This window comes from Pelecanus crispus, chromosome 3, assembly GCF_030463565.1.
Source record: "Pelecanus crispus isolate bPelCri1 chromosome 3, bPelCri1.pri, whole genome shotgun sequence".
Taxonomy (NCBI): Eukaryota; Metazoa; Chordata; class Aves; order Pelecaniformes; family Pelecanidae; genus Pelecanus; species Pelecanus crispus.
Window position 1 is genome coordinate 47,331,916 of NC_134645.1, and position 24,153 is coordinate 47,356,068.

A 24,153-nucleotide genomic window follows, 5' to 3' on the forward strand; every position below is an offset into this window, starting at 1 on the left:
CAGGTGCACACAGCACACAGTTAACCTGAGGTTTCTACTGCTTTTCTTTCTGTTTGAGAACAGCTGTGTTTAGCTGAGAGACCTGATATGATAGCAGCAGTTCTGTGGTCGAGCTCTAGGAGTTGTAGGATGTGTGCTACAGGCTGAAGTACTGAGTGTTGCCTCCTTTTTTCTTTCCTTCTGCTTTCTCTTTCCTGCCTCTGTAGGAAATCCCAGTGAATGATGGCATAGATCTGCTGCAGCTTGTCCTTAATTTTGAAACAAAGGATCCTCTCATCCTGTCCTGTGTGCTCACCAATGTCTCTGCTCTCTTCCCATTTGTCACTTACCGACCAGAATACCTACCACAAGTACTTTCCAAGGTAGGTACTTGCAGACCATGCTAAAATACAGTAGGCTTTTTGTGGTGCAAGGCCCTTGTACTGAACTGCAGGAGTTAATCCATTTGGCGTTACTGTCACGGAACGACTATCCTTCATGTTAAAGATGGGAAAAAACGAGATTGAGTCTTGTTCAAGAAGAGACAATGTCAAATAACACAAATTTTGCGGTTCCTAGTCTTAAACCTTAACATTAAATGCACGCTCTGGCCAGTAAACACCATGTTTTATTTCAAGGCCTCACTGTCCTGATGATTAATCTGTCAACTTAGTCAAGGGTTCTTCACTGACTTTAATAAAATTGCACCAAAGTCTTATGATTTATTCCTTGAGCTCAAAACACACACGAGTGCTAAATATTAACAAATGACATGAGGTTTTGGATTTTTCCTCTCTTTTCTCACAGCTGTTTGCTTCAGTTACCTTTGAAGTTATAGAAGAAAGTAAGGTATGTCTGAATTATTTTCTACTAATAAACTATAACAATTGGATCAAATCATACTCTGTTTGAGAGCATGCTGAGTCTGAAGACTCTGCTGTAGTAGGCTTCTCAAGTATAGTCCTGCTCCTGGAAAGGGCTGGGAAGTCTAGATATAACTGATCTGTTCTTGGCTGACAGAGCCTAATAAGCTTTGGCTCACAAACTTAGAAAGCCACAGGTGTGTTCTAAGGCCAGTGTACTTAGTCCCAAAGTCTATGTTGGCCCTCCTGAGAGTGAAATCCCCTCATTAGCTGTGGGTACTCTTCAGTGGTTGGTATATGTGGCTGTGAAGGATGGCTGGAAAGCTGCCAGCTACCTAGGGAGTGCTTGGAGTCTCGCAATACTAAGATCCATGGCATCCTCTCTCCTTGAGCACAGCTTGTTTGAACATGGGCTGCTTGGGTTGGCTGCTGCTCCAGAGGAAATCTGGTTGTTGCGTGATTGTTTGGGGTGGAGGGTGTGGAAATGCTTTTTTGATCTGTACTCAACAGTGCAGAAAACTGTATGTAATGCATTTGTCTCTTGAAGATACCCTGCATTTGTCTGAACTTTTCTTTTGTTGCATTGAAGTTTGTTATGTCTGTCCAGGCTCCTAGAACTCGAGCAGTGAAGAATGTGAGAAGGCATGCATGCTCCTCAATCATAAAGATGTGTCGGGATTACCCTCAGCTTGTTCTGGTATGTAAATTCAACTCTATCATGAAGACTCTTGCCTCAGTTTCAGCTGGATTTTGTGGGATCTTCAGCTTCCTTGGCTACAGCCTCTTGTTTTCCTTCCAAGAAACATTCCTGCGCAAATGGCAAACTGCTTTATTCCCTGCACATCCCTTCTTCCCTTCCTCCGCCCCCAAAACGTTTTCTTCCTGAAGACTTGGGATTATAAAGTGATGAGTTAAGTGCAAAAGGGATGAGGATACAAGCAGCATTAGATTTGTTTTATGGGAGTGTTTGCTGAATTTCCATTTTGTCACTTGTGGTGGTCTCAATTGATTCCTTAGCTGAAGGTGCTAGCAATGACTAATCTCCAGACTTTCTTCTGTTACTTAACAGAATGTAGGAGCAAGAGGAGAGTATTTGTTTTCTGGACTAACTTGAGGAGACTAGGAAACTCAGATACATTTAAAATCCATGAGCCAGTGTTTTGTATGGTTTTGCTGAACTAAACAGCCTGCATTCAACATGTGTAGCTCTGAACTCCTTTCTTTAGCAGTGTTTGTGTGGAGTGGCTCTAGGATTATGGGAGCACCACAGGACATTGCTAGTTTAAACAAAGACATTTTTTGAGGATGCTAATGAAGGTAATTTAGGGGTTCTAGTCTGCATTCTGCAATAGCTGCTAAGAACGAGCGCGTTTGTCCCACTCTACTGGTCCTTGAACTGCAGCACGCTCTTTCCCATGGCCAGCCAAACATCCTCACCCAAAATATGTTCAGATGACTTTGCTGAAGGGAATGATTGCTCGTGTTTATATGAAGTTAGAGGAAGACATGGTTGCGACTAGAGTGGGTAGGGAAGAAATTCAGCCATTCCTGTGGAGATAGTGATAACTGTATGAATCGTTATTAACCGGTTGTGAGCAAAGAGATGGAAGAGTCCCAAGTCTGGTACTTGAGAGCCAAAGGAGCGAGGTACTTTCTGTCAGCAAATAAAAGTACCAGAACTATTTTGAGGTGTGGTACTGCTCTAAGGGATATGACTGCCTAGAAGAGAGAGGTTTCCTCTGCTTATTTCAGTCATTCCAGAGACTAAAGTAAACTGGATGCAGGATGATGATACAGGGTAGGGAAGAAAAGAGCTTCTTTTAGACTGAACATTCAGAGAAACTTGAGACTGAGAAGGAGATGGCTATATAGATAAAAGGTGACTTAGACATCTCTTCCAGCTGTTCTGCATAGTACAGTACACCCCGCCTCTGCCCCTCCTAGTGGCCCTCCTCCACACCAAATGCATGACGCTCTTCCACTTGGATGTGTTTTCCAGCCAAACTTTGAGATGTTGTACAACCATGTGAAGCAGCTGCTCTCCAATGAGCTACTTCTGACACAGATGGAGAAGTGTGCTCTTATGGAGGCCCTCGTCCTCATCAGCAACCAGTTCAAGGACTATGAGCGGCAGAAAGCTTTTCTGGAGGAGCTCATGGCTCCTGTTGCTGGCTTATGGCTCTCTCCAGAGATGCAGAGGTATGGGTCATTTTTCTGAGCTTTGAGCTGGAGGTGTTGCAGAGGTAATGTGCCCAATAAGGGAATGCACAAACCAAATGAGGGTGGTGGGGTGCCTCGTGACCTGTGCTCTGGGCAGTCGTGGTAATAGCTCTTCTGCAGTTCAGAAACTGCCAACTGAGCCTAAATGCTGTTTGTTGAAAATTGCTAGGTAAGCATTGTTTAAGGTGATAGAGGAACACTTCCCAGCATGCTCAAAGCATTTGCAGAAAATGAGAAATAAAAGATTTCTGTGCTCATCTCCAGGAGAAGCTAAGAAGCTGAGCTCTCCTTACTAAAGCTGCAGCCCTGGGCAGCTGGGCATACACAAGAGTTTTCCCAGGAGGGCTGTCTTCATAAGAGATTCAAAGGTTTTAGGTCCCCATGGCCCAAGAGAACTGGAGACGTTTGGAGAGTGCACACGTGTCTGGTGCTTTTTATCATGTTCCCACGTACAGTGTGGAGCACTAGCTAGTCTGTCTAGCCTGCTCTGTATTTGTTGTTTATTGCCAGTGCAAAGCTCTTCTCAAATTCCCTGGTACCAACAATAATCCTCGTTGCTGTCTTTTGCTGCTGCCAGAGTCCTCTCAGATCCTGAAGCCTTTATCTCCTATGTGGGTGCAGACAACAAAATTGCTGATCCAGTCTTGGAAGATCCTAGTGGCCTGAACCGCTCTAGAGTGAGTATCATTACCAGGAGAGGTGTAGTCTTTAGCAAGACGGGACTTGCCTCCTTCCATCCCCCATTTCTGTTGTGGTTACACACATGATCTCTTCTGATTATCTACTTATTTAGAGTGTGGATCGGCAGGTTTTTCAGATTGCAGAATAGCAGGCTGGCTTTTGCCTCTTTAAGCTACAGAAATGAGCATGTAGGCCATGCAAAACCAGATTATTCAGCAGTGAAGCACACTATTCCCTACTCTTTGTGTAGCAGAGTTTGGTTTTGGAGAAGGAATTGGTTTACACAATTTTTGGAAATACAGTGCAGTGAATTGTGCTTTTTGAGCCAGGCAGTATGGAAAGCATCATGCTGGGACTGCAGGACGGAATATAATTCATACAAGGAGATTCGTGTTGTTCAAGTTATTAGTGAAATGTCTTCACTTCTCAGACAGGCTGCAAATGGAGTTGCTGTCTTTAGGTCTGTAGAAGACACTGAAATGCAGCCCACAGAGCTGTGCTTTTGATTTGGGGCTAATGCAGTTTGACCACTGTGTCATCACAGATCTCTGCATCTGTCCCAGCACACGAAGGCAATGAGGAACTGATGGTGTAGACCCTTCCTTTCAGAGGGCAACCTACCTGGTTGCTTGCATACTCATGAGACTGTATGCATTGATGCTTTGTCTAATAGCGAGTTCCTAGGCCATCCTGCCACGGCCAAGGGTCACTGAAGATGGTGGAACATAGCATGGTCATTTGCTGCATTTTCTTGGCAGCAAATGCACCAGAGTTTGTTCCTGTCGCCAGATTAGGCTCACTGTAGAGTGTTTCCTTTTGAGATGGGGTGATGATGGATTTCTCTGAAATTTTCAGGAATTCTCTGAAAACCTGTTTATTCAGGTTGTGCTCTGGCTAAGCCACAGTCTCTCCACATCTCTTGCTGCAGATAAGCTTTTGCGTGTACACCATTCTGGGAGTTGTAAAACGAGCTCGTTGGCCTACTGTTCCTGAAGAGGCAAAAGCTGGAGGATTCTTGGTGGGGTACATGCCCAGTGGAAGTCCAGTCTACCGTAATCCCTGCACTGAGCAGGTCCTGAAGCTTCTTGACAATTTACTTGCTCTTATAAGGTGGGTCAAGTTGACTTGCAATCATTTGTGTTGACTTAAAAATCTCTGAAAGCCAAACTGTGATAAATACATGGAATGCTCAGAGCATGTTCTCCCAGTGAAGCCAGCAGGAACACAGGCTGGTGCAGGTGCCCAAGTACTGTTCCTGACTGTTCACAGTGGGGAATGGCACTGGGGAAACTGGAGCCTTCTGAATGTTCATTGGCCTGGCCTACAAGAGTCCATCAAAGCCAATGGGAGCTTGGGCTGGGGTTGCCTCCCCCACCTCCACTGCTATAAATCTGCCACCCAGTTAATGGTTTCTCGACTAACGTCTCTGCTCTGCCCTCAGCCCCTACAAGGCCACCTCTCCAGTCACCACCAGGGCAGTCCCAGCTCTCTTCGCATCCTGTTTGTGTTGTTCTCTCTTCAGTGTTAAATTAAGCTGGTTTTGCTGAACATGAACACCAGCCTCCTGAAGCGCTGTCTGCTATTGAAATCAGTGGATGCATACTCTCAGGCTGTTGCTACCTTGCAGTGCCTCTCCGCACGTCACTGGTGTTGTGTACATCTGGGGCAGCCAGAGGAGGGAGCAAGAGAAGGCAGAAAAGGGGAGTCCTGAATAACACAGTTCCCAGAATTATAAAGGAGGAATCTGTCTCAGGGTAACTGCTGACACTGGGATTTTGCCAGGCTTATGGGCCAGTTTTGTGAGATAACACTACATGTTATGTACTTGAAAACTTGAGGCTCTGTCCTTGGCAGGAGCCTGTTGGCAAAGAGCATTGTCACATCCACTTAGATTTTCCAGCTCCCAGGTCTGTGAGGAACAGGGCCATATTACTCAAGCTCTGGCTAATCAAGTATGTTTGGTAGTGACTGAGCTCAGGACTGTGCTGCTTCCAGTAAGAAGCAACATGCTGGACTGGTAGGACAAGCACGTGCTGTCTTGGTCCACACCAGCAGTGCTTCTCATCGCAAAGCTCTGTGTAGCACAGCAGGTGGTACTTCAGCCAGTGAGCAGGGTTGAACCATCTTGTTATGGCTGTGGAGCTGTGCTTGAAGTGGTTTTGCCTTTTATCCCGGAAGGCTGAAGATCCTATTGATGAGCTTTTGAGAGAGGTTGGGTAGAGTAGAGTTGCCTGAGTAGAGGTAGCCTCATGCCATTTCTTCCAGAGCCTGGAGCATGCTCCGTATTGTGGGAGATGAACTAAACCAGTGCCCAAGGTCTGAACAGGCTGCAACGGACAGACTTTTTGCTTGTGCGATCGCTGTTCTTGCCTGAACTTATGCAAGATTAAAAACACTTGAGATCTCTGTTACAACAAACTTCAGAAACTATTGTCAAACTCTTATCACTACCTGTAAAGAAGCAGAAATTCTTTGCCTGCTTGTTTACCACCTCCAGGAAAACACATGAGCATGTTCTATTGCCAGTGTTTCCCCATCTACATAAAGGAGGAGCCTCCCTGGCTGTTTTCTGAGACAGTGTGTCTGTCTGTGTTGTTCAAGCATCTCCCCTGCAGACCAAAATTTTTTCTGAGCGCATGGTAGTAACATACATGGAGTGGTCTGTACTTCACTCAGAGATATCCGGGCTTTTCTTAAGGCTGGATGATCCATCAAGAACCAATGAATGATGTATTAAGAGCAGTAGATCCTCCGCTTCATACCTTTCCTGGCTGCTGCTGGAGGTCAAGGCCTCTTTGTGTGACAACTGCTAGCTCATAGTTGTTTAGTGCAAACGTTGATGATGCTTATGTCTTTCTGGAGAAGATGGAGTTTGTGCTATAGAGCTTCTGGTGTGGTTTTTGCTGCCTTTGAGTGCATTTTCCATGAACTGCTTCCTCAGGCCCTCTTTAATATGGATTACACAAGAGAATATGGAATCTGTAGCAGCCTGTCAGCAGGCAGGCAGTACAAGGATGGGAGGAAGGCTGTGTTGAGGATGCCTGCAGGAACATAGTTGCATTACTGCTTGGGGATGGATGCTTCTCTTAGCTCTGTGCCATTAGGCAGCTTTCTGTGGGGATAAGCAAGGTCCAGCATTGCTCATGTGCTTATGCAGGAGGCAGATGTGGAAGTCCTCGCAGATTGTGTTGGTTACTGTGTGAGCAGATCTGCAAGTAGCAGCAGCACGGATCCTACTGAGTGGCTGAATTGAATGCCAAGTCCGGTACCAGTATGCAAAAAAGAGTGTTTTGCAGGCTGAGCAGGTGGGCCTGCTGCTCTCTGGATGTTGTGTGGCATTCCTCTGCTGTGTTTGCAGGCAGAAGCAGTGAAAGTTGCTAAGCCATTGGGTCTTTGCTGGGGTAAGTAGCTTGAAGCTAAGTTATGGATGAGACCAAAGAGCTGAGAGCAAGGAGAGGGAGTCCAGGTAACAAGGAAAAATAAGGTAGTTTTGAGTGGCATAAGACAGTGTGGTGTTTTCCCTGCCAGCCTATCTTTTTGTGCCTACCCATATTTGTCTCTGTCTTGGTAGCTGTATTTACTGAATGATTTTGAGGTTGCTTTGTTAATCACTGCTTGCAGCTTTTTGAGTGATGATTCTCTTTCTAGCTTCTGGCTTAAATTGTTCTCCTGAATTTAAACCCAAATAACAATCTCCAGCCATCTTTAGATAAAGGCACATTTCTGGAGTCAGTAGCTGCATGAACTGATTGGTGCAGCACCTTTATTGTGCTGGGATTCACTTGTATTTTGTTGTAAATGGACTGGTCAGGCGCAGCAAGTGCTTTGCATGGACAAAGGCTTTTTTGGAACTCCTCTTGATGAGATGCTGACATTACCAAGGCATTAATGCTGGTGAAAGAATTGTTGGACAGACATGGATGCTGTAGGCATTTTCAGTGTAGATGGCTCCAGCTTTAGATCAAGATTCTTCAATCATGGGCTGTCCTAAAGGACTCATCTTCTGGCCTTCAAGCCCGTCTCTCTAGGCATCAAACACTCTTTCCAGCAGAGCTGTGACCATCGCTGAAAATACACTTCCCCAAGTCCTGCCATTTCCTTTGCTTGTCTTCTGTAAAGCATAAATGTCTCTTGGATTTTGTTTTTCCATGTTCTCCTGTGGGGGATACCCAGGAGTGCTGAGAGTCTCAGCTGGAACATGCCTAGGGGCTACATCCTCATCATGTATGAGTGCTGTTGGATGCTTTTATAACTTCCCTGGAGAGCAGCTGATTAGCCATTTTCTCTCCATTACCACTGCGACCTCGCTAAAGTATTAATTAAGGGAGATTGGCCTGTGAGTGAACATCTGCCCTCCCAACTGTCAAACTTGAGAAGGTGCTTCAAGGACTCTGAAACAACAAAGGACCATGACCACAGCTTCAGGATATGACCGTCTGACCCATCCTGCTGGGGTTAGAGCAGTGGGATTTCAAGATTCACCCCCACAATTCCACAGTCCTTGGGTTTGCCCCACTGCCCTTCTGCCCAGCATGAGGCAAAGCCAACATTGGCATGGAGCAGGCAGGAGACATACGGGATGATTTGAGTAGCTAGGTTTCAGGATACCCTCAAGCAGAAATGCAGAGTTTTTTGAGTCAGTGGAACAGCATTATCCAAACTTTTGTGGAGGCTGGGCTGCTCCCTAGCCCCTCTTGGGAAAGTAAAACCAGCTTGTGCCCCCTTTGAGGCCTGTTGTATGGTGTTAGATCCAGCCCAGAATGAGAGTATGAGTCATTAAGAAGTCATTTGTGTAGCTCTTTCTTATGAAACTTACATACTTGCCTTCCTCACACACAGTGAGCAGGGAAGTATTTTAACACTTGCAGAGAGAAATGGGATAGTTGCTGTTTTGGAGCTAACTCAGGCTCTCTGCAAACTCAGGCAGACGTCACTGCATCAGGGTTACCAGGATTGTGAACAGAGACCTTCCAAAAAAAAATTTAAAAATTCATTAAGACATGAGTGAAAGCTGAGACTCTGGAGACAATACTGAGGTCTGTCCGTGCTCCCTTCCCCCAGCCATTCCCATGTACCCCCCTGCTTTGGGAAACGCTGCTCTAGGGGGAGATACTGAGTTGCCCTTGATCACCTCTAGCAGCAGGTACAATGGCATTGCAGTTTTGGAGGAGGCTGCAGGATTTGTGCTGTGTGCAGCTGGCGACACCCAGAGTGGAGGTCTGAGGTCTCAAAGGAGAGAGGTAGGTGAGAGAGACACCCCCTGCCGAGTCCAGCTCTGAGTGTCGGTACCCTGGCTAAGAGGGGACCCATTTTGGCCTGGATGGCAAGAACCAGCCACCCGTGGCTGAATTGGTGTCCCTCACGGAGAGCTGACTGTGGCCGCCTCCTGATGATGCGGAATTGTTCCCAGCTGGATGTGTTGTCCAGGGGGCACATGTGTCTGCCACGAGTAACATCTGATCGGACTGATGTTCTCCCTAGAGTCCCTCCAATGCCACCTGCCATTCTGGGGACTGTGACCCATCCCTGGGGGGCAGTGTGTGTATTTTGGAGCTGAAATAGCCCCTCCCTCTGCAGGGGCCTTAGGTGCAGAAGATCTTTTGAGATTACAGAATCCGTGTCTTGTCAGTTTTTAAAATACATTCTCTGATCCCTTTGGCCAAGCTAATAAGCTGTTGCCAGCATCGACTGGAGAATTGCTGGGAGTTTTTACTGCCAGTGCTTGCAAGGGGTGGGGTGAACTGAAATAAGTGGAAGGGGCAGCCAGGAGATTCAGGACATGAGGTGGAGTCACTCCATGTCTCTGTCGGGTCAGCTTCCCCAATATTTTTGCAGGTGGGGAAGGGGGATCCCATGCACACGTGCTTGGTCTCACCTTCCTCATCATCTGCCTCAGAGGAGCTGTTCACAAGCTGAAGGAGAGGATCCCACTGTCAAGGGCAAAAGGGGTTGACCCACACGAGTATAAACCAAGTGCTCTTCTGTTTCAGGACTCACAACAATCTCTACATGCCAGAGATGGTGGCTAGGCTGGGGGAGACATTTGCAAAGGCCTTAGACATGCTGGAGGTGGAGAAGAATGCCATCCTAGGTAAGGGGCTTCTCTTCAGGAGGAATGTGTGGGCAGATTCTCAGAGGCGTTTGAGGTAGTAGTCGATCAATAGCAGTGGAAGTGAAGAGGGGCTGAAGAACTAGCTTCTTCGCAGTATTCGCAGCTCAGCTATGATTTGAACCTGCTGAAATGAAGAAGCTAAAAAAGTTATTGGTCTCAGACAAATTGGTTTCTTCTGCGTGAAATGAAGGGTACCCTACCAAACTGCTTATCCCAGCTGGGTGGTGGTCTCTGCAACACGACATTTCAGGCTGGAGAGACTGGGGGTGCTGTAATTGTCTGCCTTTGAGCAGAATTAGTGCTCACCAGGATCCCTGAGTGCTGGTGCAGAGACCTGTCCTGGAGGACAAGAGCCAAGTCCTGCAGTATGGCCCTGTCATTTGTTTCCAGGCGGTATATTAGAAGGAGGCTTTTCGAACCATCTTAAAACAGGTTTGAGCTTGTGAACACAGAAGCCTTCCAACCAAGCAGAAGTGGGTGGCCTTGTGGATAAAGTGTGGACCATGACTCTGGAAATTGGGGGTTAATTTCAGGTTCTGACAGACAGTGAAATGTTTTAGGGAAGTTGCTTTGTCTTTCTTATCTCCATTTCCTGTCTGCAAAAATGAGGAGATGCTTCCTTTACCTGTTTTCTGTGACCTATAAACTCTCTGTCTCTGAACCACTGCACATAAAGCAGCAGAGCCTTGATGCCTGCTCTAAACTTTTTAATATCCTAGTTCAGCAGTAGCTTGTGTCCCAACAGAGATGAATACAAACCTGAAGGGATGGGCTATGAGAGGGGCTGCACAACTGTCAGCTTTGCTTCTGACTGCGTTCCGATAGCTGCAGTAAGTTTTGCTTTGGAGAAGTGAGGGGGCTCTAACCGCCTTAGTGGGAACACCTCTGCTCTGGGTACAACCGACCTGAACTTGGCTGACCTCTGAGGGGAGGTTCTGCCCCAGGGTTGCTGCACCTCTTCCCATTTGGCTGCATGTTGATCTTGCCAAGCACTTCCCTCGCTGCTGTCAGGCTGGCTGGGGCCTGCCCAGCACATTCTGAAGGTGCGCTGTGCTCTCTCATAGCTGAAGCTTATTCTTTCCCACAGGTCTCCCTCAGCCTCTGCTGGAGCTTTATGACTCTCCTGTTTACAAAACGGTCCTAGAAAGGATGCAGGGCTTCTTTTGTACCCTCTACGACAACTGGTAAGAGCACCAGATATCCCACACACAATCAAACAGTGCACAGCTGGAGCAGTAGGCTGTTGCTGGGTGCTGACTTCTAGAATTAGATTTTTCATGTGAGCTGTATCTTACAATATCCAAGTACGAGTTGCAGTGGTGAACTATACTCAGTGGTTGTAACCTACCACATACACACAGTTGCTGGAAAAAGTACCTCAAAATATGGTCTGCTTTTTAGCTCTTCTGCAGTTAGGTAGTCGGATTGGAGCACTTATCTGATATCCTGACCGAGTTTGTGTCTCTGCCATTTTTAATTGTGTGTTAGGATACATCAGCACTTGAAAGTGCATTTTAGTGCTTAAATGCTTAATTCATTGTCCCTCTGCAGGTATCCCAGAAAAAAAGTGATACCATGCTAAAATTCCTCTGTAGTATTTGTTTAAGAACATGGTAGCTATCTTGTCTCAAGATTATAGTACTTGCAGCCTTTGCAGGCCAGAGACATGGTACCTGTTATCTAACAGAGTTGCAACTAACTTGTTTTTGTTGAAGTTTCCACATCCTGGGAAATGCAGGTCCCTCCATGCAACAGGATTTCTACACCGTTGAAGGTCTCGCCACCCAGCTCCTTAGCTCAGCTTTCATCAACCTCAACAACATTCCTGATTACAGACTGCGTCCTATGCTCCATATCCTTCTGTCACTGTCTCAGGCCAGCTAGGGAGGCTTTGAGCATGTACATTGAAAACCTGGTGGCTTCCTAGCATTGTTTTCAGTATGGCCAAGCCAAAGAAGGGTGATTGAGGAGGTAAACAAACATCCACTTGCTGTGGATGAGGTGTGAGCCTAGGAGAGCATGAGCAGAAACAGCAGTGCATGGGGTCAGAGAGAATAAATGCAAAGGATTTGTGTGGTCCTGGAGGCACCATGAGAGGTGGGTAGTGCCTTCGGGGGAGCAAGGGGGCTTGGACGGTGTAGGAGCTTGGCACTAGGGTGTCTGACTAGACTTTGTGCTTGTGTGAGAGACCATCTGGGGTTCCCAGCCCACTTCCCAGGGCTGGACATTCAGTCTCACAGCTAGGAAATGGGCGCTAAGCACCCTCAGCTTTCTCAGCTGAGTTATTAGGGGAAGAGGCTGAATACCTCATGCTCTTGCTCTGTAGAGATGCCACTTGTTAATTCAGGGCTGTGATAAGATGGGCTTTGAGGTGTCTTGTCTCTTGGCTTCCCAGTGGAATGGGCTGGTTTGGGCAGTGTGCTGCAGTCTCCCTAGCAGCTGGCTATATGTGCTGGGTCTCTTCCTTAACTGGTCCGTGCAGGTGTGTTTGTGAAGCCCTTGGTACTCTCCTGCCCTTCAGAAAACTACGAAACCCTTGTCTGCCCCATGCTGGGACCACTCTTTACCTATCTGCACATGGTAAGAAAACAGCTTGTTTGACACCTGTTCCTTGGCAGCCCAGACTTTTTGTAGCAGCTGGCAGCAACATGTGAGAATGTCTGTCTTTCCAAAGCCAGCAGAGACAAGGGCAGAGCTTCAATGCTTAATGATTTTGATGCTGTTTAGGGGGGGGTTTGAGGTGCGTTGAACCCTGACTGTTGCACAGCACCCTTGCTGTGAATTCAAACCTGTGGATACCAGCTCCTCAACCTTCAGGTCTGAGAATTTTTGTGGGGTTTTTTTTGCCTGTGTCCCCTCATTTTCCTGACATCTCACTCAGATTCCTACAGTCAGCACAGCCACAGCATCTTCAGTGCAGTTGGTAGCAGTTCTTGTCCCATTCAAAATCGGGCTTGGCATGAGAGCTGTGCTTAAAGCTCTTGTGCTTCTATCAGCAGCTGTCAGTTGGGCCTCTTTGCATTGTGTCCAGCATGGCTCCTTAGGAAGGTACTGAATCTTCCTTTTTGTCTTGAACAGAGGTTGTCTCAGAAATGGCAGGTGATCAGCCAGCGAAGCATGCTCTGGTAAGCTTTCACCCCTTGATATGAGTACTGAAAGGGGGAAATGGGAAGCGGAGCTTTGGCCCTTTGCCCTGCCAGTAGAGGGCTGGAAAACACTGTGTTTACCCTGATGGTGACTCACTCCCTGTGCTTGGGCAGAGGGGATACTTTTAAGATACTGGGTCTCTTCACACTAAAACCTGTTCTCCTCAGTGAGGATGATGCTGCAGATGACAACCCTGAGTCTCAGGAGATGCTTGAGGAACAGCTGGTCAGGCTGCTGACCCGAGAAGTCATGGATCTCATCAGTAAGTGAAATCAAGCTAGGTCCCCTTGGATATTTGGGAAGTTTGCCCTGGAAAGGACAATAGCAATTTCCAATGTGCAATAAAACTTAATTATAATGGGCAGTAGTATTTAACATAATCCTTAGAAGCTAGGTGTGAGACAGTTAACCCTGCCAAAATTTTAGCTAAAAGCTAGTAAGAGATCAATTAAAAACCTTCAGAAGAGCTTGCTTGCTTGCTTTCATTTAGGGCTCCATGGTTTTGGCACTGTCCCTGTAGGAGTCCAGTCCTCCTTTGGAATCTGGGTTCTCCCTTTCTGTGCCCTGGAGCCCGATGTGGGACACTGATTTGTGGACAACCCGAGTGTAGAGCAGTTTTGCTGCTGGCAATTGCCACATCTCTAGCCAGACAGAAGGGAAGAGTCCCTCCCCCCAGGCAATCTCCTTTGTGTTCCCTTTCTCCAACAGTGTGTTTTTGCCAGTGTGGCTTTGAGCACAGAGGCTGGGAAAATTGACTGTGCCTAGAAATTACAGGTCCTCAACCTTGCATCTCCTTGATCTGCCTTGTTGCCTTAAGATGCTGCTGCTCAGGTTACAGGCTTCAACTGGTTTTGCATATTCCTGATTCTCAGTGGTTGGAAGCAGCCACCGTGCAGCAGGTTCCACTGTGGGAGAGTGCTGTGAGTGGGGTGTTTCAGCCTTCCAGTATTTGGCACAGTATTTGGCTTTTATACTGGGCTTTCAGATTCTTCAGGTACTGTGTAAGAGCTGGGGGAGCCTGAAGCAGCTGTGAGCCTGTCAGAGTCTGTAGGATAATCTCTGCGTGTTCTGAAGTAGCATCTTCCCTTTTCTGCTCCTCTGACCTGCAACTGTCTTTGCAGCTGTTTGCTGTGTGTCTAAGAAAGGTGTTGAGCATAACACTACTGCTGCTGTAGACGGAGACGGTGAGTAAATGCCCACCTTTGCCTTTCCTCCCCTTGGTGTGTGCAAGCGCTTTTCCCATTGCTTCATGCGTTTCTTGAGGGAGAGGCTGGCCTGTTGCTGGAAGTTCTGTGGGAGGGGTATAGGTTTGGTAAGGAGCCTTCAGCTCTGTCCTGCCCAGTGTGCCTGGGGGCCACAGGAAAAGCCCAGTCTAGCCTAGGAACAAATGCGCTGTAGGGTTCACAGGTAGCATGTTAGAGCAGTTGATTCTCAAGGTACCAAGAAGAGGCCTGAGGAGAAGAGAGGGGTGTGCATGGTCCTCCCAAGAGCTGGAGGTAGCTAGCTGGGTGCCATTCCTGCCCCACAAAGGGTGGGTGCTTTCTGCTTGGAGAGAGATGTTCCGGCAGGCTGTGCCGGCATATTGATTCTGTGTGCTGTCCCCTGGTTCCCAGCTTAGTTCTCACTGTGCCTCCCTGTGTCTCCTTCAGTGCTGGGGAGGCCATGTTCACGGTGCTTCCTTTGCTCTGCTCTACAGATGATGAGGCGATGGCCACGGAGGTGACTCCCCCTGCCAGTGCAGAGCTCACCGAGCTCGGCAAGTGTCTGATGAAGCAGGAGGTAAGAGCACATGCTCTGACTTCCACCATCCTTTCCCTCTACTCTGTGTCACGCTTGTGCAGCCAGGTGCTGCTACAGAGATCTAGGCTGCCGGAGCATTCCCCAGTGTGAGAATCTTCTCTCGGGAACATAGGTGTTCTGTAAGGGCCTCGTTAATGGTTGCAGAAGCCACCAAAGCAAATGGGAATTGGGATCCAGTATAACATGCAGCTACAGAGTTTCAGCCCTTCTGTGGGCAAGGCCCTGGGCATTCAGCCCCCAGGGTGTTCTCTGGTTCTGCCTCCATCCTGGACTTCAGCCTTCACGAGGAAGAACTTCACTCAGCAGCTCTTTTTTTTCTGTAAAATCTGCCAGAGGTGGCACAGGAGCCGAAGTGCTAACACAACCCACTGTGCAGAGTACCTCCATCCTGATACGCCTCCTCTCCTGTGGACACAGGAGCGCAGATGGGTGCTCCAGGGCCTTTCCAGGGGACATGAAGGGAGCAGGTTTGCTTGACATTGGTTCCTCATGGCTATGATGGTGCGCACTGGGTGCCTTTGAGCACCTTCAGTTGGAGCAGCAGCAGCACACAGGATTCTCAGAAGATAGCCTCAAGGAGCTCTTGCAGAGTCCCTGGATTGCTTCTTGGCTCCCCTCAGGTTTGAACCCTGGAGGTGGGAAATTGTTTCTCTGACTGGTTTCCCTCTCTGACTCCTTTTCAGGATGTTTGCACTGCACTGCTGATCACTGCCTATGCATCCCTCTCCTGGAAGGACACCTTGTCGTGCCAAAGAACCACAACACAGCTTTGCTGGCCGCTGCTCAAACAGGTACCTCTGGGAGGAAGAAGGGATTAGTTCTGGCAGGGTTGGGAGAGGAAGCTCTGAATGTAGTGAGAAAGTGTGGCTCCTTCACCCTGAGCACCTTCTCCCTCGGGAGGAGCAAGCTGCTGCAGAAAGGCAGTCATGTATCAGTGTCCTGCTTCCATGCTGACAGTGCCTCTTCCCCAGGTGCTTCCAGGAAACCTCCTGCCTGACGCTGTGTCCTGGTTTTTCACAAGTGTGCTGAAGGGCTTACAGACACACGGGCAGCACGATGGCTGCATGGCAGCTCTTGTTCACCTGGCTTTCCAGATCTACGAGGCCTTGGTGAGAAATTCTGCTCTTCGTCCAGATCCCAGGTTGGCTGAGGAGTGGTGGAAAACTAATCCCGTGCCCGCTTGAGGAGGGGCAGAGGAGCTAATGGCCGTCCAAGGAGGGCAGGGCCGCTCCTCTAGCAGAGCTGCGTTAACCATACTTCTCCCTGCAGCGCCCTCGCTACGTTGAGCTGAAGGCAGTGATGGAGCAGATCCCGGACATCCAGCGGGATTCTTTGGAGCAGTTTGATTCAAAGCTTCTCAACCCAACACTGCAGAAGGTGGCAGACAAGCGCCGGAAGGATCATTTCAAGCGCCTCATCACAGGTTGCATTGGGGTAGGTGATATCCTGGAGGAAAATGAACCTGTTTCGTTTCATGCCTGTACCCTGCAGAAGTGATGGGGCAGCCAGTCTACCTGCCTCTCCGCAGCCACCCCCCTTCCCAGCCAGGAAGTTGTTGCAGCATATTCTCAGTGTTCTGTCTCTCTTCAACCTGGAGGTACGGTGGGGATGGGAGCACACACTGAGCAGCCCCTCCAGCAATGACTTCTCACTGAGAGGCAGGGGGTACCTCGCACAAGGGTGTCCGGGCAAACAGGGTGTTAAAATGTTTGAATGAAGGTGCTAGATGGGTGCTGGGCTTTCATGAGGATGGTGGCGTTCGAGTCTGGTACATTGAGTTAAAAGCCGGGGAGCTGGTGCACTGGTGGTTACCTTGGTGCCCTGGCACTTGGGAAGCACCAGGCCTGAGATTCCCCAAAATGCAAGCACGAGTCCAGGCCTGGGGATTGCTCAGAATCTGGGGTCTGCCTCTGATCTGCAAGCAGGCAGCCCCTGAGTTGAGTGGGGCTATGAAGGCAGTAATGACTGATGCCTGCCTGTCTGTCCTCTGCAGAAGCCCCTCGGGGAGCAGTTCCGCAAGGAGGTTCATATCCGGAACCTCCCATCTCTCTTCAAAAAGGTGAAGCCATCACTGGAGACGGATGTGCTAGAAAATGAGGATGGAGAGGGCCTCACTGCACTCTTTGAGCCCTGAGCCTTGGATGCTGCAACTGTCTCCTCCCCTACCTTCTGTTTTGTCTCTCCTCATAGTAAGCACATTAGATTCTCCTTGTCATCGCCTCCACAAGCGTTCGTCTGAATAAAGCCCCTTACGGGTCCTGTCCCATTCTCCTCCCTACGCTGGGACGGGGCCTGCGGTGGCACTTGAACCAGTCTATTAAGCTTTCCCTGATTCCTTCCCCTCCCCTCCATTGGATGAGCATCTTTAGACCTCTGCTTCTCTGCAGGGTGGGAGCTGAGCCCATAGACTCTGTTAGGTAAAGCCTGGTCATCCTGTAGCCCTGGGTCACTCTTGCTCCACTTCTTCATCCCTTGGGGTTTAGGTCTAATGCAAAAGGCAAGAGTAGCATGCCACGTGACAAGGGGCTACCCTCACGTTCCTCTGGGTGCTAGCAGCCAAGCTTTGTACGGAACACATCAGACACTCCTGTTGCGCCTGTCAGCACTTGTCCCTAGCGGACTGGTATTCTGATGAATCCATTTCCCTCCAGGATGCTGAGCCTTGGGCTGAGGGCTGCGTGCCAGGAAGCCTAGCAGTGCTCTAGGATCTCCCTCGAGGTCAGCCTTTCTAAGGTGCAGCTGCTCTCTAGAAAGAGGCAGACACTGTCATACATATATATACATACATATGTGTATATATATCATCATACAGCTTGTTCTACCCAGAGCCAAATGGAAGGCTTTTACTTTGTGCCAGCCTTTCTTGGACATCTCTCAGGGGGAGCAGGGCAGGGTCTTTCTTTTTTTTTTATTACTATTTTTTCTTTTTACCATGCCCTGTAGACTAGAACATGGCCAGTGTAGGGTACACAAAATCTGGACCAATCTGAAGCACCTGCAAACCAAAAGGGATCTCCTCACCCTGTTGCTGTAGAGGTGGCAGTAGCCCTTGTTTTTACCCAGTCTGGTACTTCTCGGAGAATTGCGTGGTGGGGCAGGAGGGGTGGGGTTTATACTGCAGTTTACACGGGGGGAGCCAGGTCAGAAACTGGGTTTTAGCTGAGGTGGAACTCACTCTATCAAACCACTCCAGTCTGGAAAGCTGGTTCTTACGTGACAAATGGTTCGCTCTATCTATCCTAGTGTTAGCACAGGAGCTGGGAGGGTCTGTCCAGAGCTAGCCAGCAGTTTTGCCATCCAGGAGACAGAACAAGTAACAAACTGTGGCAGGCAGAGGAGGTGATGTCTCCACTTGAACAGACTGGACAGAAAAGCTGGGGTCGGGAGGGGTGGGAGCACAGAAGGGACGAGCAGGCCGTGGGAATCTACTCACCCTCCTGCCCCTGCTGTTCCACCAGCATCTTCCACTTTCCTCCTGGCCTCAAACTTTTTTAACCTCTGAGCTAACGTGGCTCCTGGCTCTGGCAAAGGCTGGGTGTATTTATTGTGTTGTGATATTTTTAACATTCTGTGACTTCATGCTAGACACAAGGGGTTTTGGTTTTTTTAAATGGTTTTTTAGAACCTTTTTTGTAGGAATGTTTAAATCCGAAGCTGTCTCTGAACTGTTGTGTTACACCTCTGAATGTCAGTAAAGCTATTCCAGTTTCATACACATAGTGTCATGGTTTCATTTTTATTCTTTTATCTGTTTCAGTAAGATCTGAGGCCTCTGCTCTGCCCAGACTGCCTCCCTAAGGATTGTTCAGCACTCCTTATTCCAGCTACCAAAAAGCACCTTTGCTGCTAGTCAACATATATTATCAGGGAGGGGATGAACCATTCCAGAGTATGTAATTAAACTAGAAGGCAAGGGGAAAAATTGCATTTTAAAGTATTTATGTCACTCACAGCTGGTTTATATTAATTCCACAACAGCCGCTAGGTCCCAGTTTAGAGCTTGAAGGGTACCCGTTGCCAAAGCGAAACCCTTTGGCATGGCTATTCCAGGGTATGTCCCATAAGCGATACAGGAAATACGTGAAGCAATAGCACAGAAAGGTATGTGTGCTACTAAAGTAGCCTCCAAGCCCAACCCTAGCTACTGCGGGGAAGAGCACTGTCTTGTGCTAGTACTGTAGTTCAGCCATAACTCTCTCGGCTGACCTTTTCAGTAACACAGGAAGGTGATGTAGCTGTTGCCGTTGGTCTGTCCCCTCACCTGATGAAAGTTGCATGAAAGGTCTCTCTTACAACAAAAGCAGAAGCCCTGAAAGAGGCGGGCCTGGGCAACATCAATGTTAAGTTTTTGTTACAAAACCTTTTTCCAAGGCCCCAGCTGTAATCCAGTGCGGCATGGAACCTGCTTCAGCTTGTTTAAACTGAGAAGATCCAGCTAGAAATTGCAATGTTTCAAATAGGAGTAACACCTAAAGGATGTTTACAGTATACATAACTACAGCCCAGTGAAACAGATAGAGAAAAACTATGCTTTGCTACGCTAAATTCTAGCATTGTAGTGAGGATTGACTTTAGTAACTGGGACGGACCAGTGCTCCCAGCCGTTCTCTGAAGTTCCAGTTCCTTCATCAGCTTGTCAAGAGAGACTTTCACAAGCTGACCTACCCGGTGTGGACTAACAGCAGTGCTCACCCTGAGACTAACTTGCAAGTGCTCCCAGGCTTCCCTGGCTGGAGACAGGCCTTTGAGTGTCACTTGCCCTCCACCATCCAGTTCTGCTTCCAGGTCAGCCCAAAGTATGTTCAGTCACTGTAAGGGAGAACAGAGTAGTCAAATCTAACATCTGGGAAGAAATGCCTTACCTTGAGCTATTTAAGAAGGGACAGTCGGTCCTTAACAGAGTATGTTTTCACACCTCACCTTTGCACAGAGAAGAAGCCCAGTACTGTACCATAGAATCATAGAATGATTTGGGCTGGAACGGACTGTCAGAAACCATCTAGTCCATACCCCCCCACACCATGGGCAGGGACATCTTTCACTAGATCAGGTTGCTGAAAGCCCCATCCAACCTGACCTTCAACACCTCCAGGGATGGTGCACCCACAATTTCTCTGGGCAACCTGTTCCAGCATCTCACCACCACCCTCGTCATAAAAAAAAGGCTCATGTCCAGTCTAAGTCTACCCTCTTTCAGTTTAAAACTGTTGCTCCTTGTCCTGTCACTACAGGCCCTGATGAAAAGTCTTTCTCCGTGCCCTTTTAATATATTGAAAGGTGGCAATAAGGTCTCCCTGGAGCCTTCCCTTCTCCAGGCTGAACAACCCCAACTCTCTCAGCCTTTCTTCATAGGAGAGGTGTTCCAGCCCTGGGACATTACAGCCTTTTTATCTACCACGTTAACTACCCTGGAGCTGGTTTGAGACACCTGCAAAACAGTTCTGCACTGATACTGACTTATTAAATCTCACTGACCTGCTGCGAAGTGCTTTACTACACTGCCATATCAGTCCTTTTCACATACTGCGTGCAATCTAAAATAAATGCTAATATTCATCTTTAAACCCGTTACAACTTTCTTCTCTGTGTATTACGGTCTTACAAATGTGAACAGCACAGAAGGAGACAGCTGTAAAGAAAAGCCTTTATTTTAGTGCATCTCCTCACTAAGGCTCATTACCAATGGCAAACAAATTCAAAGAGATGGTCCTAGGACCTAGGACTTAACAAGCCCATCTCAAACCTCGTTGCCACAGAAGACGAATCGCCCCTGCAGGCAGGTGCAGGAAGCCCAGACCAGCAGTGCAGGGATATGCTTCCCAGCTACAGCCTGGTCACTCCATAGGCACAGAGTCCAGCTCATTCAGGAAGCGCTGACACTTTCCCATCAGGATCTTGATGGCTTCGCTCACCAGCACATCTGGAGGCAAGATACCCGTCGACTCCACTGAAACTGCACAGAGACACAAGTCAGCACAGCCACTACACAGCTTCAGCCTACACCTGGCTCCAGCATTCCTGGCCCTTATCTTCCCTTACGCTGCACTTCTGACAAGCCGGATCTTCACAGCCAGGGGAGAAGAGGTTACATTTGCCGGCAGGACGCACAAACACATTCGATCCCAAAGCAACACCAAACCACAACATCAGTAGTTACCCACTGGAATATGAATGTATGATGGCTGATGATGGTGGGGGAGGAGGAGGCAGAGACCCAGTTATACATGCTGGCCAGTCTTTGCTTGTTTGTACAAACCAGGCAGGGCTCTGTGTTCTGCGGAAAATGGGGCACTTACAGATGTAATGATTTCGCACTCTTGCCAGGCGCACAAGGTTTTTCAGGCCCTCGTGACGGAAAACTTCTCTGCTGAACGTGTCCAACCGTGCATTGGCTACTCTTGCCACCTTTTTTCCTAAAGGGGAAAAGATGAAACAAGATGGGTGCCTGTAGCAGAGGGGTGCCTTGTGGTCACGGCAGGTGCTTACCCCTCAAAACATGCATTCCCCCATCAGCAAAGGCAGCAAAGCCATAAATATGAAGAATTAGCACATCCCCAACATGAAACTCCAACCTGACAGAACTGGTCTTCTTGAACAGTTCCAACCCAAACACAAAGCTTGTATGTACCCCTGGGCAGGACACAAGAAGTCTTCTCCACGCTCAGCTGCTGGAAAGAGCAAGCCCACTACCCAGTCTTACAAACAGTTGAACAGTACTGGAAGCTGCCATCAGCAGGCGCAGGGCTCTGCAGACAGGCAGGCACCCAATGCCTCAACATTTCAGGGAGATCCCAGTTCATCACCCAACACATCTGCATGTGACAGCCACTCATCCGTAAAACCAGGCTCAGAATACCATGAATGGTTTCTGATCGGCAAGACAGCACAACATGGGTTTGGCTCTAGTCTCTGATCAGTCGCTGCTAAGGCTTGTAAGGAAAAAAGCACTTCAGAGCAGGAAAAAAGTACCCTTGATATTCTGGATCTCAATGACTCCAGGGGAAAAGCATTTCTGCAACAGCTCAGCTGCCTCATCCTCAATAGGCTGCAGGAGAGTAATGTCAGGAAGCAGTCGGTAACTAGCCGTGGCCACAGGAGAAAACTTGGCATGGTCTTTACCTGCATGAAGAGTAAAGAGTTAAGGATAAGGGCAGGCCTCAAGGAATGAGAGTGCAAGGATGCCGGGACCTAAAGTTCCAGGGGGAAAGCCAGTTCTCCACCCTTCCCCTTCACACAGCTGTGCCCTAGTCCAAGCACTCACACTCCTCCTCCTGCTGCCCCAGGACCCACGACTCACCTATACCCTTGACACAGTGCATAAGCACATCTATTTCCTGGCCAGGCCGCAACAGTGCAATGAGGATGTCATCGTGAACAGGTCGGAAGTCAGCATCTGGAAAGAGGTCTGTCTGATTCCCCAAGGGCACCCACGTCATGTGTTTACTGTACACTGCGAAGAGAAGCCACAAGCATCAGCCAGCTGCTGTCTCAAAACAGGTTGCTGACATGTACAGGACTGGAGATGGCAAAAAGTAAGTTTAGCAGAACGAGGGAATCGTCTCTCTCTGCTCACAGGGCTGAGAGAATAGACCAAATCCTGTCTCCTAAGACCAAAAAAGAAAAGAAAACAGTACCTATTTTTAGGAGAGATCTTACCTTTGTGATTGAAATATAATTCATTAGGATCAGATGATTCCTTGGCTGCCTGAGGGTTTCGGCTGCATTTTATTTTCAGCTGGAACTGCAGAGTATCAATCTCTGTGCCTTCTTCATCTCCTGGTAAGGGGAGAACAGCGTGAGCCTCTACAGAATCACACTTCTGCTCAGTTTACGTGACCCCGATTTCCTGCTTTGGGGGAAATCTTCAACATTTCTATTTGATCCAAGACTCTCACCTTGGTTTCTGTATTCGAAGAGTCGAGGGTCAGCTCGGATAGGGATGAGGCCCAAGCGGTGAGCTAGAATTTCATCCTGCACAATGGATGTGTTGTTGTACACAAAGACTTTCTCTACAGCCATCGTTGGCACCTCAGGGAGACGAGACATCAAGTCAGCGTAAGATGACAGTTGAACTACACACTGACAGAATATCCAGCTAGTGTTCCTTCTCTCCCATAAATAATTGCCCTACAGACTCTTTTCAGCGGTATTGCTGCCAAACCAGGCTCCCCAATATACCCTTACACCCGATATACGCCCTTCCCCGTTTGTTTTTGGTTTGGTTTTTTTTTTTTTTTTTAAAGACAAATGATCACAAGAGGTGAGAGGCAGGCTGATCCACAGACATTACGAAGAGCACCCTTAAGAGCAACAGGCGCTATTGCTCGTGCTGCGAAGGCCCTAATTCTCTTCGGGCTCCTGGCACGCGTGCAGAACAAATCTGCGCTTCTCTTCCAAAGCCAGAAGCTGTCTGCAGGGGCTGACATAAGGCAGGACCCTCCTCGCTCCCCGTCACTCGAGTCCCCCCGCTCCCAGGCCGGCAGCCCCAGGCCTTCAGCTCCCCGCACCGCCCCGGCGAGCCTCGGTCCCGGACCCCCGCGCCCCCGCCCGCCCGCGGCGGTACCTCGGCGAGCAGGATGCGGCGGAAGGCGTTGGCGATAGCGGCGTCGATGCCCACCATGTCGAACTCCAGCTCGCCCTCCTCCTCGCGGATTATGTCCACGCGGAACGCCTGCACGAGCCACGCGCGCCGCCGGTCACCGCGTGCGAGACGGGACAGGACCGGACCCGACCCGACCCGACACCCCCACACCCCGCCCCGGCCCCCACGGCCGGCGGCGCTCGCCCACCTCCTCGAAGCGCCGCTGGTCCCAGGCGTCCTCGTAGCCGGGGTAGTTGCCGGGGAAGTCGGTGGTGTGGACCTGCGAGGGGGCAGACAGCAGGGGCCGTGAGGGGGGCCGGGGCCGTGACGGGGGCCGGGGCGGGCGCCCCCCGCCGCCCCACTCACGTTGCGGACGCCGAACTCGCCCAGCACCACACGGTCCCGCATCTCGTCAGTGTTCCGCTTGCCCGCCATGGCCGCCGCCGCCGCCAGCGGGGGGCGGTGCTCCCCAGCACGTGACGCGCCTCCGCCCGCCCACGCGTGGCCTGGCCTGGCCTGGCCTGGCCTGGCCTCGCCGCCGCCCGGCCGGCCCGGGGTCCCCGCAGCGGCACATTCCTCCCGGCCGCCCCGCCACCCCCGCTGCTATCCCCCTTGGCTGTCTTGCCGTTCCCCCGCCCCGCCGCGCCCTTCCCCGCCCTGCGCCACACACAAGATGGCGGCGGCGCCCGCCCGCCCTCGCACGACCTCGCAAGCCTGTGGGTGCCCCTCCACCGCCAACGTCACATCCGGGTGCTCCGCTGCCGGTGCGC

The 24,153-nt window shown here is 49.4% G+C and overlaps 2 protein-coding genes across 4 annotated transcripts in view; one reads left to right on the plus strand and one right to left on the minus strand.

Annotated features, from left to right (window-relative positions):
• XPO5 (exportin 5) overlaps nucleotides 1-17,922 on the plus strand; it is a 31,827-nt gene extending 13,905 nt beyond the window's left edge. Inside the window, exons 16-33 of one of the 2 annotated variants that reach the window (XM_075707372.1) lie at nucleotides 207-362; nucleotides 787-828; nucleotides 1,450-1,539; nucleotides 2,842-3,041; nucleotides 3,640-3,739; nucleotides 4,672-4,853; nucleotides 9,734-9,834; nucleotides 10,943-11,039; nucleotides 11,571-11,707; nucleotides 12,338-12,435; nucleotides 12,934-12,980; nucleotides 13,170-13,264; nucleotides 14,124-14,186; nucleotides 14,699-14,781; nucleotides 15,486-15,593; nucleotides 15,774-15,911; nucleotides 16,072-16,236; nucleotides 16,796-17,922. In XM_075707372.1, the coding sequence (XP_075563487.1) occupies nucleotides 207-362; nucleotides 787-828; nucleotides 1,450-1,539; nucleotides 2,842-3,041; nucleotides 3,640-3,739; nucleotides 4,672-4,853; nucleotides 9,734-9,834; nucleotides 10,943-11,039; nucleotides 11,571-11,707; nucleotides 12,338-12,435; nucleotides 12,934-12,980; nucleotides 13,170-13,264; nucleotides 14,124-14,186; nucleotides 14,699-14,781; nucleotides 15,486-15,593; nucleotides 15,774-15,911; nucleotides 16,072-16,236; nucleotides 16,796-16,936 (2,043 nt within the window). In that variant the 3' untranslated portion in view covers nucleotides 16,937-17,922. Of the gene's footprint in view, nucleotides 1-206; nucleotides 363-786; nucleotides 829-1,431; nucleotides 1,540-2,841; nucleotides 3,042-3,639; nucleotides 3,740-4,671; nucleotides 4,854-9,733; nucleotides 9,835-10,942; nucleotides 11,040-11,570; nucleotides 11,708-12,337; nucleotides 12,436-12,933; nucleotides 12,981-13,169; nucleotides 13,265-14,123; nucleotides 14,187-14,698; nucleotides 14,782-15,485; nucleotides 15,594-15,773; nucleotides 15,912-16,071; nucleotides 16,237-16,795 lie in introns of both variants that reach the window. The other variant, XM_075707371.1, reaches the window with a different exon arrangement.
• A 2,528-nt stretch (nucleotides 17,923-20,450) lies between these two features.
• On the minus strand, nucleotides 20,451-23,818 carry POLR1C (RNA polymerase I and III subunit C). 2 transcript variants are annotated; one of them, XM_075707484.1, is made up of 9 exons: nucleotides 23,750-23,818; nucleotides 23,592-23,663; nucleotides 23,366-23,473; nucleotides 22,698-22,830; nucleotides 22,459-22,578; nucleotides 22,100-22,252; nucleotides 21,772-21,921; nucleotides 21,099-21,215; nucleotides 20,451-20,755 (listed from the first exon to the last, which is right to left on the minus strand). In XM_075707484.1, exons 1-9 carry the CDS (start codon nucleotides 23,816-23,818, stop codon nucleotides 20,637-20,639), a joined length of 1,041 nt encoding a protein of 346 aa, XP_075563599.1. In that variant the 3' UTR covers nucleotides 20,451-20,636. The 2 variants fall into 2 exon arrangements, with proteins under 2 accessions (XP_075563599.1, XP_075563601.1); XM_075707486.1 differs by lacking the exon at nucleotides 22,459-22,578.
• Nucleotides 23,819-24,153: the final 335 nt, after the last annotated feature.

What these genes read in the sequence shown, in the direction of transcription:
- POLR1C (XM_075707484.1), bottom strand. Translation starts at nt 23,818, where the DNA reads ATGGCGGGCAAGCGGAACACTGACGAGATGCGGGACCGTGTGGTGCTG. An exon ending in ACCAGCGGCGCTTCGAGGAG is followed by an intron (nt 23,474 to 23,591) that starts GTGGGCGAGCGC and finishes TGGCTCGTGCAG; the next exon opens with GCGTTCCGCGTGGACATAAT. An exon ending in ATTATATTTCAATCACAAAG is followed by an intron (nt 22,253 to 22,458) that starts GTAAGATCTCTC and finishes TTCTCTTCGCAG; the next exon opens with TGTACAGTAAACACATGACG.